The sequence below is a fragment of the Pleurodeles waltl genome, chromosome 5 (genome assembly GCF_031143425.1).
Source record: "Pleurodeles waltl isolate 20211129_DDA chromosome 5, aPleWal1.hap1.20221129, whole genome shotgun sequence".
NCBI classification, from domain to species: domain Eukaryota; kingdom Metazoa; phylum Chordata; class Amphibia; order Caudata; family Salamandridae; genus Pleurodeles; species Pleurodeles waltl.
This window is the reverse complement of record NC_090444.1, coordinates 1033045423-1033063243: the sequence shown is the minus strand read 5'-3', so window position 1 is coordinate 1033063243 and position 17821 is coordinate 1033045423. Positions and strand designations below refer to the sequence as shown.

General features: G+C 43.8%; 1 protein-coding gene across 1 annotated transcript in view; it reads left to right on the top strand.

The window, feature by feature from the left end:
• Positions 1–2163: 2163 nt before the first annotated feature.
• Positions 2164–17821, top strand: part of ALDH8A1 (aldehyde dehydrogenase 8 family member A1) — a 231340-nt gene continuing 215682 nt past the window's right edge. Inside the window, exon 1 of the mRNA XM_069236749.1 lies at positions 2164–2346. Within this exon, the coding sequence (XP_069092850.1) occupies positions 2209–2346 (138 nt within the window). The 5' untranslated portion in view covers positions 2164–2208. The remainder of the gene's footprint in view (positions 2347–17821) is intronic.

Here is a 17821-nt window from a genome sequence, read left to right as displayed (position 1 = left end):
GAGGTCCAGCATGAGACATGGTAAGGTGCACCTGACCTTCATCTGTGCGAACCTGTCACACACAGATCACTCGTACATCACAAAAGAGTGCATTCGACTTAGACACCCAATTCTGTCGTTAACACTGTGCTTTGTAGGGAACCTCCTTCAGCAATACCCTATTACTTGCTTGAGATCGAACGCACAGCATGTCTACAGTTAAGAAAATATTGCACTTCATTGAGCTCGCGAGACTCCTGAATTGCGGTGTTGTGTATCTGCAATCATTGCCTCGTCCACGACTGTCTGGGTTTTTCTCTCTCCCTGCATTGCCTCGCCTTCCCACCCCATACCATCCCATGAATGTGGTTTGCTTCATCCTAGCTTGCCTGAGGGACTCCTTCATTCAGGTGTATCACCGCCCTCCACAGTATATGCTTCCAATGCAACTGTAGTATCACATCGAAATGATGATGTATTCACCACCGCCGGTTCTTTGCCCCCCTCCCACCACCTGTTTTACTCCTACAGCCTCCCTCAGACACCTCCCACAAGCTCTTTGTGCACACCATCGCTTAAAGGTTCACAAGATACCCCTTTAATATACTTGCCTTTGCAAACCGACCCTTTACCCTCCTCTGCCCTTGAGAGAGTAATACCAGGCCCAACATCCGCCCCATTGCCGCCTGTGACCCTATTATGTGACTGGAACATCGAGGGTTCTCATTAGGAAGGCCTATGCTGATACTCTGCTTTTGGGGCCAAGAACGCCGTGGGGACATTTAAGTATCACCCCCGTTTCCCCTTTCTGCATGTTTAAGGTCTGGTAACCTACTACACCACCTATTACATATGTTTATCATAACTAAATGATTGCTTGATGATCTGCGTATCGATGACCATTGAACCTTACTGGTTTCTCTGTGTGCGTTTCTTCCACAAAACAAGCCAACGCTCAACACATATACATCCACACACATATTGCCACACCTAGGCAGATGTGCCTTCAATGCCATTATCACAAGCATCTCAATGGCACCCAGTGTCAATGAGTACCAACCAAACACAGTGCAAGGGCTTCACATACATCTACTCATTTCCAATATGCCGCATTGGCTGTCAGTCAACTCTCAACAGCATTTACTAGTCAAGTAGTCATCTTACACTGGAGCCCACTAGACAGAACCCTTTGCAACCTGAAAATGCTCAATACAGCACCAACGTCATTTTATTTGCCATCGTGTTGCTTTGTCCATAGAGCATCCATTTTCGCTCACCGACCTACTCATCTGAACCAACAACCTCCATCAGCCCTGTCCAGTCCAGATAGTTATACACACAGTAGAACAAGTTAAACAACGCTCAGTGCACCATTCAAGGCACAACAGGGCACCAAATCCATTCGTTGGCTAAGCACTACTACCTGCGAAGTACAGCCATATCAGGATAACCAGAGCAATGTAGACCCATCCTCTGTTGTCGCAATGTCTGTAACACAACAAAAATCCATGTAGCTGTCTGAGGATTGCCGCCTTAGCTGTCCATTCAGATCCTCTCCCTGGCCTATATCAGAACCACTCACAATACGTTAATTTAAACATTGATCATCCCTACGTGTAAATAATTGCATCAAAATCATAGAATCTGTTGCTAATGCCTCGTAGGTGAGCAGTCACCTTAGATGATTAATGGAACTCGTGCTCTGTGGCAGAATGAAACAAAGGGCAAAGTCCTTCATCGCTCACATCAAACACAACCCCATGACAGGGGATAGCTGGCTACTACCAAGTGACCACCATTGCTAATCATAATGTCCACAGACCCCGCCCTCTTTAATCTGTTTAACCAGCATCCAAAGACCGCAATGGATGCTCAGACCCCAAATGCGCCCCGGGACTATATGAATGGGCGAAATGTGCTATAGAAATGCACGTAAAGTAACAGATCACACCCAATAGTAAACAGCGAATCTTTTATTATTAAGTCATTTATTTCAACAATGTCATTCAGTAAGGACATACTTTTATATTCATTCTTTTTGGGAAACGCCATTTTGCAATCAGTATTTGGGACCTCTCACCACATCTTGTGTACCTCTGTTTTGTTAATCAGTGACTTTTCAGAGGGCGAAAGGAGGGGTGAAGGGCCTTAACTCAACAGCAATAACAAAGTCCAGCACTACAGACTGGCTGCTTGGAGGAAAGAGCGAGCCCTTCGTTTACGTTAACAATGGCGGAATCACAGAACCGTCTAGTGCTTCAGAACTTCATAGGCGGCCAGTTCGTCCACTGTGACTCCTACATAGACTCCTTTGACCCCTCTACAGGCGACGTTTACTGCAGGGTCCCGGACAGTGGCAGTGCCGAGGTAAGCGAGACACCAAGCTTTCACAATGAAGAGTGGACGTTTTTCTACAGCCCATTAGCCATGAAAATGCGCTCAACTTAAAATGAACTCTTGCTTGGAAAGTCTGCCTAGTGAAATGTTTACCTGAACCGATTTTAAGTAGATCCATGCCAGCCAAGTGTGAGCATCCCGTTTAGCAACGTGTGCTTCTTTGCCACTTATAGTTCTCGCAATGGAAACAGCAAAACTACACCTACCAGAATGCAAAGCAAAAACACGAGTGGATGTTAGTTGTCTCTATGAAAGAATAGCCCTCTGCCAACACAGCTAGTATCTTCCACCATGCCTTTATTTAATCTCCTGTGTTTCACCTTGGTGTTTGCTTTTTTCGTAGTGCATCAGAATTATGTTAGAATTATTTAGCACATTTCAGTAATATAGTGATAGACATTTTGTTTTGGTGATCAAGCATTTGCATGCCAAGGATATGCGATGGACTCTGGCATAGTTATATATTATTATATAGTCAGGACACAGAATAATATTGTGCAAGACCAAGAATTATATTTATAGGCGAGCTATAACACATTACCTGCATTATGCTGCTATGCCTGCCTTATGAATTGATTTTCTGGATCAAAAGAAAAGTTCAAGTAGCCATGCGGAAGGGAGACAAGCTTTTTATTAGGCCATTACCGGAAAACCAACCCATGTCCCTCTTCTCATCTTCTAGAACAGATCCGAAGCTGCACACTTTCAAAAGCAAGCATTGCTAAAGCCAACAGGTCCGGTGTTAGTATGAATGCATAGATGTTTTAAAATTAAATTTACAAACATATGCAATATATTAAAGTAATAGCCAGGCACATAATGTTTAAATACATTATATGACAAGCAAGCTGCATTGTGGGGGCTGTTTAGGAATGCGGATTGATAGGAATACTAAGAGTTAAAAAACACAATATTTTGTAAAATAACCAGTATTTTTTGAAGACTTTAAGATAAAGAATGGAATGTGTGTGCTTTTTTGCTTGTGTATTCAAAAAAATCCTGCTGAAATCCGACTGACATCTTACAATACCGGACAGAAATCACCTGTAGACAACTATTTTTCAAAAAACACGTTTTTTAGGTGGGTATTATGCATCAAAACACCTCCCTTCCTCGAAGCTATGCCCCTGATAATTGCAACCGTATAAATTGGAGTGGCCCAACAGCCCAAATATACCAACCCTCCTACTGAGGTGCACTTTTTTTCCAGACAGTTGTGCACAGTCGATGATCCTAAGGCCCATATTTATATTTTTTTGCGCAGCATTTGCGTAATTTATTTACGCAAAAGTACAAAATAAAATTTTAGTTTGTAAGTTTGCGCCGCATTTGCGTAAAAAATGACACAAATGCTTCGCAAAATAAGTATAATTATGGGCCTAAATGTCATCACTCGCAGTGCAAAACAACCAATGGACGAAGTGAGCTAACCCGCTGCCACATCCTTTATGCGCGGAGAGTGAAAACGCGTCATGACTCCTAAAGAGGCCAGCAACGAAGAGGACTGACCAAAAGCCACAGTGCATGTGTATGTATGTATGTTTTTTTTTAAATCATAAGGTTACTAAACTTCGCCAGAACAAAAAGTTCACTCCGTTTCCTGCGCTCCCTAAAAAGGCAGGAACTCTACTGCAAATTAATTGAAACAATTCTTACACACCTTTCGGTTCTCATCCTGGGAAGGTTTTTGTTGGCTCAAGCAGGGATTTCGGCACAGAAAGACACATCCCACCTCTTCCCTTTTCCATTACACTTGCAGACACACACTGAGCACAGAGATCGAATTTAGGGCCAGATGTATCAAGCAATTTTACATTCGCAAACTGTGCGAATCGCAAAATTCGGCCTTTTGCGAATGCAAAAATGCCTTTCAAGATGTATGAAAGGCATTCGCTGTGCAATTTTCAGGAATCACTAAAATGGCGATTCCTTAAAATTGTGACCCCAATTAGAGAATTGCAAATTGCGATTCTCTAAATAGGAAATCGCAAATAGGGAATTCCTTTTTGCGATTTCCAAATCACCTGTATCAAGCATTTCCTAAATGCGAAATGGGCATTTAGGAAATGCAATTACCACCAAATCCAATTTGATGGTAAGCATGTGCAATTTTTAAAAATGCATTATTATGACATGTAGCACACACATGCCCCTAGGGCATGCGTGTGCTTCACATGTCCACAAATATTTTTTGGGGGTGCATCAGAGGGGGCCTTAGGCCCCCAGCACCCTGGGGTTTGCATTACCTAATGTGCAAATTCCTAACTAGAATTCGTAAATTGGGAAATGCAAAACAATTCACACCTATGCGCCAACAGGCCCATAGGGATGAATGGTGTGCTATTCTCTAATTGCGATTCGGTAATAGCGATTGCAAGTTTTAAGAAATCGCTAATACCGAATTCCAAATTTCATACATCCCATTTTGCATTTCTTAAATAGCGATTTCTTAAAATTCGCTATTTAAGAAATGCAAAGCCGATCTTTGATACATCTGGCCCTAAATTTATAAAAACATGTAGGACTCTGGGAACTTGGAAGCAAATGCGAATGATCGCCCCTTATCCTTTGTAACAGAGAGGAACAAAATTAATTATTCATTTTCGAAGATCACGAGATTTTGCAATCGTACTTAATAAATGCTGCTCAAGAAACAATGATCATGGACAGGAGCGGGCCACTAACCTCCATAAGCTTTCCACAGGTCTGTTTATTCCACAGAAACAAAATCACAGAACACTTTCAGCTTTCTGAAAAAAATGGTTCTAAATAACAAGGAACACCTGTCGTAGTTTGGACTCTTGCTCTAGGCAAGACTGCTGGTTTAAGGATGACAGTACTTATGTTTGTAGGTGACCATGCCTATCCTACAATGAGTCGCAACTGTCGTCCCAACCTTACCAGTTCACTAGCAGCACCTCACCAGAAACACAATAGTAAAAGGTGATTTGTGGCAGCCTTTACGCATGGAGTTGAAAGTAAGAAATCTCAGGGAGTGTCGTGGTTAAACGGAGATTACCCCTTTCTCACAGATACATTATGTCTCATTCAAACACAGGCAATAACGAAGATGCAGTAAAGTTTCAATCGTTTTTATTTAACATAACTGCAATTTGCGATATATTGCATGTACTGCAATGATTAGGATAATGAACAGTGCAAGAAACAGAATTGTGAAGACTAGAGTCATTACTACAAAGACCCCCACCATCTTGCAATAGTATGTAAAGACATAAGAGGTGTAATATGCCCTAATACCCTAACATGATAGGCCTAACCTCCTACCTAAAGGAGGGCTGGGTTTGTTAATCTGCCAATGCCATGTCCATGAGAGGAGCCCCCAACCCTCGATACCTTGGAATGAGGTATCTATCTCAGACTCCGGAGGGACACGAAGACTGGGTCAGCATCAAGACGACGTGCAGTATCGATATCAGCGTTGGTGGCGATGCCCTGTGGTTGGAATCCCTCTGATTATCTGTCTAAAGTGTGATGTATTTATACAGATCTACCAGGACCCCTGAGGTAGGTGTGTTCCCAAACAATACATAACAGACATGCTTGGGACGGCAATTATTATAAACAAATCCCTTGAAAGTATAGAGAGGGAAAATCCCTAAGTGTGAACACCTACTGTTTGTTTGTCTTTGTCGCTTGATCTTGACGCCTTAGCGCGGTGGCACTGATACTGCAAAGCATAACAAGTGGCCTAACTATAAACAAGGCAGCCCTCTTAGATGAATTAAATAATTAAATGGGCTAAGACAGAGCAAGCTAAGTAGGTTAAAAGTCACTAGGTGACGGGGACACAAGTCTGCAAGCCAAAGGCTAAGCTATCTCCTGTTATCCCATTAAAACAAACTAGGATTCACTACACCCTCCCCATTGCCGTAATCGGTATGACAAAGGTACAGGAACCCAAATGCTAAAATTGCTCTGAACTAAAAAGCTAAAAGCATAAAAACTAGCTAAAAACTCTTTAAAATGTGTTAAAAAGGGGATAAAAACAGTTCAGCTAAAATACATACAGAGATGTTAATGTCAACCATGACAAGCACAGCGTGCCAAAGCAAAGTCAATTTAAGTGCTTAATTTGAATCGGGAAATGGCAGGCCAATTCATCAAATTATTTGCTGTAAGCGTGATCTCAAAGAGTGTCATCAAAGTCACCAACCAAGGATCTCAAAAATGAGTCCACATCATCTGATGTTAAGTCGAGTGCTGGGCGGACAAACTGATCCAAAGAGCAGTAGTGAGCAGTAGTCTCTAGTGTAAAGTCATCCGCAGCAGTGCCGTCGTCCATGGTAGATCTTAAAACGGAAGGCTCATAGGTGGCCTCGCGGAGCAACCTCAGTCTCAATGGGCATGACAGTGTATGAACCCTCATTGGGGACATCAGCAGTTCGTGGTCCACAAGAGATGTCGGTGCAACAGCAAGACAGACCACAGGAAGATGTTCAAAGAGGCACCACACGCAGCTGAAAACTGGTTGTACACACCAGAGAAGGGGCCGAAATGACAACGACCAATCATGCTCCAATTCCACCAGCAAGGGTGCACCGAATATCCGAACCATGCGTTCACGCACAGCAAAGTTGGTGGGAGTGGCTCCATTGCTCTGCGTAGCTGGACAGAAACAACCACTGCGAATCAGAGAAAATAGCAGTAGCAGTCCGCCAATCAAAGCCAAAATAATTGGAAACCCACCAAACACACTTGAAAAGAGCGAATGGATGGCCGACGGGATGACTCCGAAGACAGTCTGGAAGATGGACACGAAACCAGACCCGACAGCCTTAAAGAAGTAGACAATCCCAGTAGTGCTTGAAGCATTGAATATTCTGGATACCAGTTCTCCAAAGAGCTTGGGGAAGTTGGTATTTAATAGGGATTGTATCTCAGCTGATGATCTCTCAATCTGGAGAGCATACGTCTCTCTCTGGCGGATGTCAAGGCAACCTGTTTTTTAAACAATAGCGCCTTTAGCCTGCTCAGCTTGTCATAGTTCACATTAATAGTATCTATGTGGGGCCACATGTCAGATACTTTTATCTCTCATGTTGGGGGTGGGGGGATAAAACATGTCCACAACACTTAACGACCTTCAAGACTGAGATTGCATAGGCAATTCCTGGTCGCATGCCGCAACAACTTTGATCGCTCAGTACCACATAACTTCCATTGGAAAGTACATGAAATACCGAGCGAATCAAAGGGACGGGAGTACCCTTTAGAAAACAGGCCAAGTTCGCGACCCCTGCATTGCAAAGGCCGTGAAGGGACACCTGCTTACATATCATCGAATGGCTAACAGTAGTCTTACATTCCCTTCTGCTAAGAAAGACATCTGTTTCGCCGTTCAGACATTTATAATCAAAGGGCAGCTCCCACACTTCCTTAATGTAGCTATCGCCTAGTTGCTCGTACCTTCCCACTGCAAGATGTTTCAGGCAGCTTGAGAAACGAAAGGTAAAAATGGGTAAATTAATTATGCCATGTAAGAGCCAAATAGTTGAAGGACTCTCTGCTATCTTGAAGGGCAACTTATCTAACTTTTCTACGTGAAGCATGGTGAAACTAGCTTCTCTTTTAGCCATTGTCTGTTGTTCCCCGGAAAAGTTAAAAGCAGTGAATAATTCACTCCCATTAATATATTTCCATGGAATGCGGCCATTTTTCAGTGTCTGGAATGTCCAACCCAGCTGCATGATGGAACATAGCAGTGTCTGTCCATAATATAACCGCGACAAGTCTGTCTGAGTGATATCAATAGAAGACAACACTAAATTTGATAGTGAATAAATGCTGTTGGACAAAGTGTTCATGCCGTTGTCGACAACTGCTTAAGCCTTCTCTAAGTTTTCCTTATCCAATTGCCTTAAAAACGCAGCAGCCTCAATCTGTGAAAGTTTCCAGATTTTATTATACATAGCATATAGGAAACTTTTTGAGCGCTCTTTTCTAGGACCTAGCAGAAAATCCTGCAAGTCTAGATCTTCAGAAAGAGTGTTCAGATGTTTCTTAACTGCAGCTAAAGTGTTAGTCTGTATCCATTGTTGGCACAGTTTACCCACACTGTGTCTCGTAATTATACCTGTATGTTGACCCGATACAAAGCGAGGGTCTTGCCTGTTAATTGAAAAAAACCCTGAAGAGTTAAAAAAATACGCTTGACACTCATTAGTGTCTGTTGGCCATATTAACCACCCGCTGGGACTGGAAAGTGAAGAATTATAGGTCCCAGTCTTAACCATTGTATCTAGTCTTTCCCTGGTGATATTAAGGAAATATTGCCAATCTTTAAACCTTGCCGGAGTGGGGATACTGGGCGTATTCAGGTCTTTAATTTTTGCTAACCCCAGACAGGATGTCTGGTGAATAGTGTCATTTAAGAAAATAATTTGCACAGGAATCAGGCATGCTCGAAATAAAGCCTCCCTACCCTGTATCTGCCAAACTTGTGTTCCCCATACACTTTTCAAGTCAATAGTGTTCTTCCAGTATTCGTAACCTTCAACTGCGAGCTGGGAAACAAAGGGATCTGAATAAATCAGTTTTGTATCAGTTAGCAACATTTTCCTAATTTGTGCTGGAGGTAATTTAAAATAATACGACTCTGCATTTTTAGTGTCATGCCCATAAAAATATGTAAATTTATTACTATAGTATTTTGGGCTCCCCACTGGGGGTGTTGAACAGCGTTCCCACTGTGTGTAGTTTAATACTGGCCTGTGTCCAGTGGCACTGTGTAGGTAGTAATGTCCCCAATTGTTATAACAGAACATTTCCCCATAATTAATTGTATGTTCATATACATCATCACTTTCAAAAGCGGAATAGTCTTTCATTTCAGTTAGCATGGAATCAACTGTTTGGACATCCCAATCAACAACATCAGGTGTAAATACATCTGTCATAGATATTTTGAACACATATGGTATTTGAATAATCTCTGTAGGCCCGTATATATCAAAGGGAACTTTGTCCCACACAATCCCATCAGAAATCGGTATTGCTATAATATTTACAAGGGACAAGTCTCTTCATTCCTTATGCAAGGAATGACATGGAGTTAAAACTTCATCAACAGAGGAGCGGTCAGGAATATAGAGACCATTTATGAGCAAAAAGAAAACAGTCACAAAACCAACCCATAAAAATAATGCTGAAAATGTCAGACACAACCATAAGTAGTTCCACCCGTATATTAAATTATTCTTTTTAAGCCATTGATACAGCTTACTTCTTGTTGAAACATTGTCAATCACAGTAGTGGATGAGTCTGAAGAAAAGTCATCAATGTCTATGAAATAGCCAGAGGCAGTCTCTGCAAAAACTGGAGCCTGTGCATTACTTGTACTTTGGCCCACTTCGCATGGAGGCTCTTGGTAGACAGTGTCCTCATTCTGTGAGGTGTTGGTGTAAAAAACAGCCAAATCTTGGACAGGAGTTACCATTGAAGTGGTGACTGGAACTAGCAAAAGTTAATTTTCCGCCCTCCCCATGGTCGAGGAGGTGTCAGGAACACCATTGGACATTGTTGCATAGTCCGTAGTAGTGTTGTTCATCCTACTATGTAGATGTATGTCCTGTTGGGTAGGTAGAGGGGATCGGGAACCACCCAAGGGACCTCTTGTTCTACTGTGAAGGATCGGCCACATGGTGTCATTTGATGTCATCAATGGAATTGAATCTGTTCGTTCGAGAACTTGACAGTGGTGGTAAGATGACAGTCCAGGTACCTTGAATTCCCAAGACTGGTACAGGTGCTCTGTATGATGGACCAAATTCCTTCTTCACAGCGATCTTCTCACAAACCAGATCCCCAACTTTAGGAATCCAGCCAGTCGAAGTTTTCGCTAAATCCCTTATTCCTAAGGTGGCAGAACTGGAAGATGATTTATCATCATGAAATTGCTGAAGCTCCTGTAAGACAGTGAGACGTTCATTTATGTCAAATGGTGTTTCTGCTGCCACCAAACCAGAGGCATCAAGATCTGGGTAATACATAGGTATCCCAAAAAGAACCTCATAAGGAGTGCATCCTCCCAAGGACCGTCTTGGCAGATTATTCAGTGCTCTCTGGACCACATATAGGTGATGTAGCCAGCTGTGGCCTGAACCTAATACTCGACCTGTTAAGGACTGCTTTAGATCACGATTCCACCTCTCCACAACCGAATTTCCCTTGGGATGGTATAGTGAGGAGTAATAGAGTTCAACACCCATCGTCGTCATGGTGTCCCTGAATGCCTTAGAGGCAAATGCAGGGCCCTGGTCCGAATAGAATGCAGCAACCGCATATGTACTGATAAAGATCTGCAAGTCTTTTATAACAGTTCGAGCGTCAGCCAACTGCTGCGGCCATACCCACAGGATTCTAGAACAAGAACCTAGAGCAACTAGAATATATGTGTATGCACCATCCAGCTGTAGAGGACCACAATGGTCCAGGTACACACACTGTAGTGGCCTGTTGGACACTAAGAAGGATGTCTGCGGTGGGCGTTTGATATTAGAACCCTTTATCTGCTGGCAGATAAAGCAAAGGACATATTTCTTTGTCCGTCTGCATAGACCAGGCCACCAGAAGCATTTGTGTAAGAGTGTTATTGTGGCCAATATACCAGCATGTGCAGAAGCGACACCCTCATACGCTGCTTTTACTAGATCTAATCTCTGGTCTTCGTTGGGGATCACTCGATCTCCAACCCCAGGAATTGTTGCGTAGGCAACATTCTGTGCACTGATATGGTAAGAATAGTTTGTAGGGTATCCCTTTGGAAGGGGCTTGCCTGCAGCCAAAGCTTTCCCAGCAGTCAGTATTTCATTATCCAACCTCATTTGTGAACGAGCCCCTGCAGCCACAGAAACTGTAGCTACTGCTGCTTTGGCCGCTTCGTCAGCCAATGTGTTGCCGGTAACGTGTACTCCTAAACATTGGTGGCCCAATGTATGTACTACATGGACACACAGTAGCTTATCCTTAAGATCAGCCACCCTCCCCCACAATATTTTGTGTTTAATGGTGTTCCCTTTCGAATCTCTAAACCCGTTCAGCTTCCAGTGATTAAGGTAATCATTGTATGACTGACGCAGTAGTATGAGTCGCAGACTATTAAAGTCAGGCTTCCTGGCTCTTTGTGTTCGAGCGCTAGTATAAGAGCTTTACGTTCAGCCAACTGAGCTGTGCAGTCCCCTAAGGTCTGCGTGTAGGTATTGTTAGGGTGGAAGACTCCATCTTCTATCACTCCGCTCATGGCTGCGAAAGCAGCTGAGTTTTGATGTTTAGTACCTACAGCCGGTTGTGCTGAACCATCAGTGTATATGACAGTATGGTATCTGTCTAATGGCAGGATATTTAAAGGAGCGGGGTACTCCTGTTCGTACTGGAGAAACTCTTGTGTCTGAAGCTTTGGATCAAAAATGTAATCGACATCAGTGGCGGTCAGAGACGTAGCCCATTGAATCCAATGTGGATGTAATGCTTTAGCATTTGGAACGCTTGCTTTGGTGACAGCCTCTAAGGCCGGCACCAGGGAAACTACAATAATACATTTTCTCTGGGCAAGTGGCCTCTCTTTTATGACTGCCATCAGAATCTTTTCTGTCGGTGCAAAACGCTGTTCTGCATTAGAGTATAAATGTGATTTATACGCTATGGGTCCGTGTCACCCTTGTTGAAGGTGAGATAAGTAAATCCAATGGCACAAGCAATTATTCTGATGATCAAATTTGTTTTATTGACACGTGTTTAAGTGGTTAGCTTCTAGCATGTCCTGTTGCATTTCCCTAAGGATGCGTGTGTGTTCAACTGTCCAGTGTCTGCTAGAAAAATTGGGCTGAGCCAAGTCAATGGCTTGATACATTGTGCATAGTCTGGAATGTATGTTCTGTCAAAGTTAAAGAAACCCAATAATGACTGCAGTTTCTTAAGGGTGTTAGTAGGGTGCAGTTGAGCACATTTCTCTAGAAAGTGCGGGCCAGGCTCTTCCCCTCGTTTGATAGCTCATATCCCAGGAACAGTACACTCAGAAAGGCGATCTTACTTTTCTTAAAGTTGAATTTGCAACCAAGGCTTGCAAATCCCAAAATGATCCGATTGACCCTTACAAGATGAATGTCGAGGTCGTCGTCTGTGAGGTATATGTCATCCACATAGGATAACGCCTCGGAATCAATATCATGTAATATTGATGTTTCACGGGCGGAGAATAGCCCCTGGCTATTCTTATAGCCTTGAGGTAAACGACAAAAGCGTTTCTGACAGCCAAATGAGAACGCACTCAGGTCCCGACTTTCATGTGCTAAATTCTGGCAGAAAAAGCCATTAGATATGTCTAATGTTGTTTTATATTTTTTACGCACTATATTGTTTATTAGTGCTGTGCTATGTGAGATTTGTATAGCAAATGTACGTGTATGACTATTTAGGTGTCTGAATCAATGACTATTCTGTATGAATGGTTTGGCTTTGCAACGGGGAATAACGGGTTATTCATTGCAGTTGTACAGGGCTCAATTACTCCCTGGTATTCAAGCTGGGTGAGGATCTCCCTCACCGGAGCTTTTGCTTCATGTTTAACAGGATATTGTGGCTGTGGTTGGGGTGTAGACCTAACAGGAATAACATGACAAGGAGACTCCTTGTCCCAACCTACATGATTGTGGTATAACGAAGGTGCCTGCGCTAAAGCCCACTCAGCAGCATAGGTTTCTGTCTCTGCTTCCGGAACAAAGATCAGAGAAAGAAGGCAAAATAACATCTTCCCCATGCGGGAGCTTACGGACGTGCTCAGGTGGCCAGTCTCTTTCGGCCAGTAGGATATCACTAGTACGTTCATCCCAGAATATCACACCAATGGTGCGCTCCACGTCTCCCTCTATTTGAATTTTTAAATCATAAACCCTGTCAGGTGAGAGAATGCGGCCATCCGCAGTTTCAACTGCAATAAAATCGCTAGTTGCTGTCGCATCCAGATGATCTTTCAGACTCTGGCGACATATCATGATCTCTGCTGCGCTGTTTAACAGAGTCACTGCCAACATCTTGTTCTTCAACAGTGTTCTCAAGTATACTGGCATTCTTAGCTGTCAGTGCTGCCACCTTTTTCTTTATAAACCGTGGCTTTTGCTGAGGAGTCTTTTCTTCTTTTTCAATGGTAGACTGCAGCAAGTCTTTCTTTTGTTTTACGTATTCAGCACGTCAATCAGGACGGCCCCCTCTCTCGCAGCGTCTATCCGGTGCGTCCTGAAAGGAACGAGAGGGACGTGAATCAGTATATCTGTCAGGAGTTTTGTTATTCTCCCTATTTCTGAGATTGTATCTGCTTTTGGAGCTCTCCGGGTGTGGAGAATCAGCTCTCTAATTTCTTCTATCTTTGAAATCTTTTTGTTTTTCCCAGCGCTTTTTAGAGCCCTCTTGTGCCTGCTTTGTACCCTCCTTATGGGCGGTACCTTGTAACTCCAATTTCTTTGGTTTGGCTCCCAAACTATCCCGCCCTATACTGGTATAGGTGCTGGATATTATTTTTGGTAGCTGTCTCTCCTGTTCCAGTTGTGGAGTTTCTCGGAGACGCTGGCGTATTGCCAGTGCTACCTCTTCCCCATTAATATTCCTGAGTATTATTGAGGAAACCGTGTCAAAATTACGCATTAATTTCATCCCCAAATCCAAGGCTGGTGCAGCCCGTGCTCATTCTGTATTTGTTTTAACACTTCCGATAAATTGGCAAGTGTCAGGGTACCATGTGTAGTAGTATATATGGCAGCGAAGACTGTACCCCATGTGGCGCAGACATCCACTGAGGGAACCATCCCAAAGGGCAAGCACATAGTGAGCAATCTATGTTTTTCCTGTGGTCCCGTTGGGGAAAAAACAGCTTCCAGCTGATTAGTTTTCTGGGCAATCCAGAACGGTATTTGTTTCCCGTTCTGTGGGTACTTTACCCATGATAGTATGCACTGTATGTGGATTAATCCCAGTAGCCAATTGGTAACCACCAGGTGCTGGACGCGCCGGTACAGTGTTCAAAGTTCACATTACGAACTGAACTAGTCATCTATATAATGTCACTAATTCATTATATAAATCTCGCAGATCTGCTATTGGCATATTCTGTATACCTGGATGAGGTGTGTATGTGGCAAACATAGGCCATGTTGGTCCATCATTACTTAAAGGACCTAGCGTCACTCTTTGTAATATGTGTGGTAGGGCACCTTCAAACCAATTCTGGTGCTCTTGGTTTGTGAGCGATATTTCATGATACTGGTATGCTCGGTACCGTTGAGGTACGTTTGCAATTTTGTATGTGTGGAATGTATGTGTTCTTTGGTCTACCTCAGGAAAGGTGACCCAACAATAAAATGTTTCTGTTTGGTATGCTTCATTATCTTCTATTATAAGAGTAACATCCCCGCCCTCATCTGTAAGGCCATGCGCTAATAAGTGTTGTGTTAGTGCTTGTCTAGCATTCTCAGGAATGTCAATGGCGTTAGTCATATTTGTTTAGAAAAATGGAACACCAAATGGGGAGTAAAGTCCTTTTCTGAGTTCAAGCTTGAACAACCTACAGCTTAATCAGGTGTTACCTTTTGAGCTGAGGAGGAATTTCCCAAAGACAACGGACGTCTCCGTATAATGGTACTTAGGGTACCTGTTGTCTGTGAGACAGTGATAGTTGGGGTATCCATAAATTAGTACCTAAACACCATTGTTGGTGGCACCATGTCGTAGTTTGGACTCTTGCTCTAGGCAAGACTGCTGGTTTAAGGATGACAGTACTTATGTTTGTAGGCGACTATGCCTATCCTACAACAAGTCGCAACTTTCGTCCCAACCTTACCGGCTCACTAGCACTACCTTACCAGAAACACAATAGTAAAAGGTGATTTGTGGCAGCCTTTACGCATGGACTCGAAAGTAAGACATCTCAGGTAGTGTCGTGGTTAAACGGAGATTAGCCCTTTCTTACAGATACATTATGTCTCATTCAAACACAGGCAATAAGGAAGATACAGTAAAGTTTCAATAGTTTTTATTTAACATAACTGCAATTTGCGATATTGCCCGCAAAAAGGCACCTTCCCCCCATCTGGTCTTATGAAACCTTGGGATAGCCATTTTTCTATACCCGGCAGATTTTAATGACCTACTAGGGGCATACTAGCTAAATGCCAGCCTGAGGTAGTCTGCACTCCTCTGGTGGAAAGCTTTATGTACTAAGCATACTGATTTAAAAATTACTCTCTTCCTAACAGAGAGCCAGTGGAGGGACCTCAGGCCCTCTGACAGAACATGCTTTTGACAGACCTAGAACTGCTCTAGTGGCTGCATTTTGAATCATCTGAAATTTGTTCAAGGAGTATTGATTTGTATTTAAAAAAGGGTAAAGTGAGTTAGAGATAGTGACACCCCCTGATAACTACCACTCCCAACAAAAAAAGCACCACCTACCTTTGATTCTTTACAAATTAAGCTGATAACCCCTCATATGGGGAAGTAGATCAATCTGGTGAGTTGGGCCAGAAAAAAGACATAGGGGGTCATTATGACCCTGGCGGAAGGCGGAGAAGCGGCGGTCTTTTTTTTTTATATTATGACCATGGCGGTTACCGCCATGGTCATCCGCCGGTTCTCCGTTCCGCCCGCCAGGGCGGAGACGACCGCCGGGCTGGAGACCTGGGTCGGCGGTATTTTGACCCGGCTTACCGCTGTGGATTTCCTGCGGTTGGAACCGCCATGAAATCCATGACGGTAAGCACTATCAGAGCCAGGGAATTCCTTCCCTGGCACTGATAGGGGTCTGCCCCACCCCCCATCCCCACCTCGACTCCCTCCCCTAAACCCCCCACCACCCCTGCCACCCCCCAAAGGTGGCAGGGCCCCCCTCCCCACCCCGACCCCCAACATCACAGAACTCACACGACACGCACGCAGGCACCACCAACACACAAACGCACACACACCGACATACATGCCTACATCCACACACACAGTCAGACAGACATGCACACCCACATACACGCACACATCCATACAGACATACCCACAGACATACACGCACTAATTCCCAAAACACGCAACACCCCCGCAAGCATACACGCACTCACACACCCCCTCTACATACACAGAAGCACATCCCCATGCACCCACACAACACCCCCCAACCCCCTCCCATAACGGACGATGGACTTACCTGTTCTGTCGTTCCTCCGGGAGTGGACGGGAGCCATGAGGGCTGCTCCGCCGACACCACACCGCCAACAGAACACCGCCACGCCGAATCACAGGACGTTGGTGTGGCAGTGGCGGCGAAGGTGGAGCAACCTCCACTTCCCCTGCTGCTCACCAGTATGGCTGTTGGCGGCTTTCCGTCGGAAAAAGGACGGAGAGCAGCCAACAGTCATAATACGCCGAGAGGCAAACTGCCACTACTGGCGGTCTTCCACACGGCGGTCCCTCGGCGGTCTTGTAAAAAGACCGCTGAGGTTCTAATGACCACAATAATCTCCATTGCTGCAAAAGATGATTTCTCAACATCAGAACAGAAAAGGATTATTCCAAAGTCTAAACCCAATCCAAAGATTAAAGTTGATAATGAAAACTGACAGCAAACATTCTTGATAATGAATCCGGACAGCAAGCAGAAACTCATGTCATCTGATTTCGATGGATATGCTGATCAATAACACTGTATACTCTGACTTCATGATGTTTATAATTACCTGTTGTATAAGTTTTCCATTAGAAGCCTATTAGAAATGGGGTTTCTGGTAGGCTAGGGTTCACACCTAAGCCAGGCAGAACCCACAACTCTTGTCAGGGTAAGGGAGCTACACATCCAAGGTAACCACTGCTCACGCCCTTGGCAGGTTGGCCAGAGCAGTCAGACTTATCTCAGAGGCAATATGTACAATTATTGCACAACACACACTCCAGTGACACAATAACTACACCACACAAAGAGACTCCACACAATATTATATGAAAGTAAACGGTATTGTATATAAAGCATAGACCAAAATGACATAATCCAATAATTACTTTGCCAACTAGGCAATTGTCACAACATTACAGTGAGTGCAAAAAAGAGAAAGGTTTCTATGTTGCACGTCATGAAAAACATCATTATTGCACCTACTCTGCAATCCCTGTTAGAGTATTCCTTATCCTGTCAGAATAGGGACAACTACAACATACATCATTAAACTAGGGCCCAAAAATGCAGCAGTCAAATGCAGAAACCCCAAGGGTAATCAAATAATCACAATATAAGCCGTTCGTCGTTCACAAGTACCTGTAACACTCCGCTCCAGCTAATGTGCACTTCTTTCACAGGTTAGGTGGTAGGAATGGTGATCTCCTTGGAAAACAATATCAGGTAGGCAGCGTCAGTCCCAGGATTTCCCTTGCGCACCTCCTTTCAATAATACGGCATTC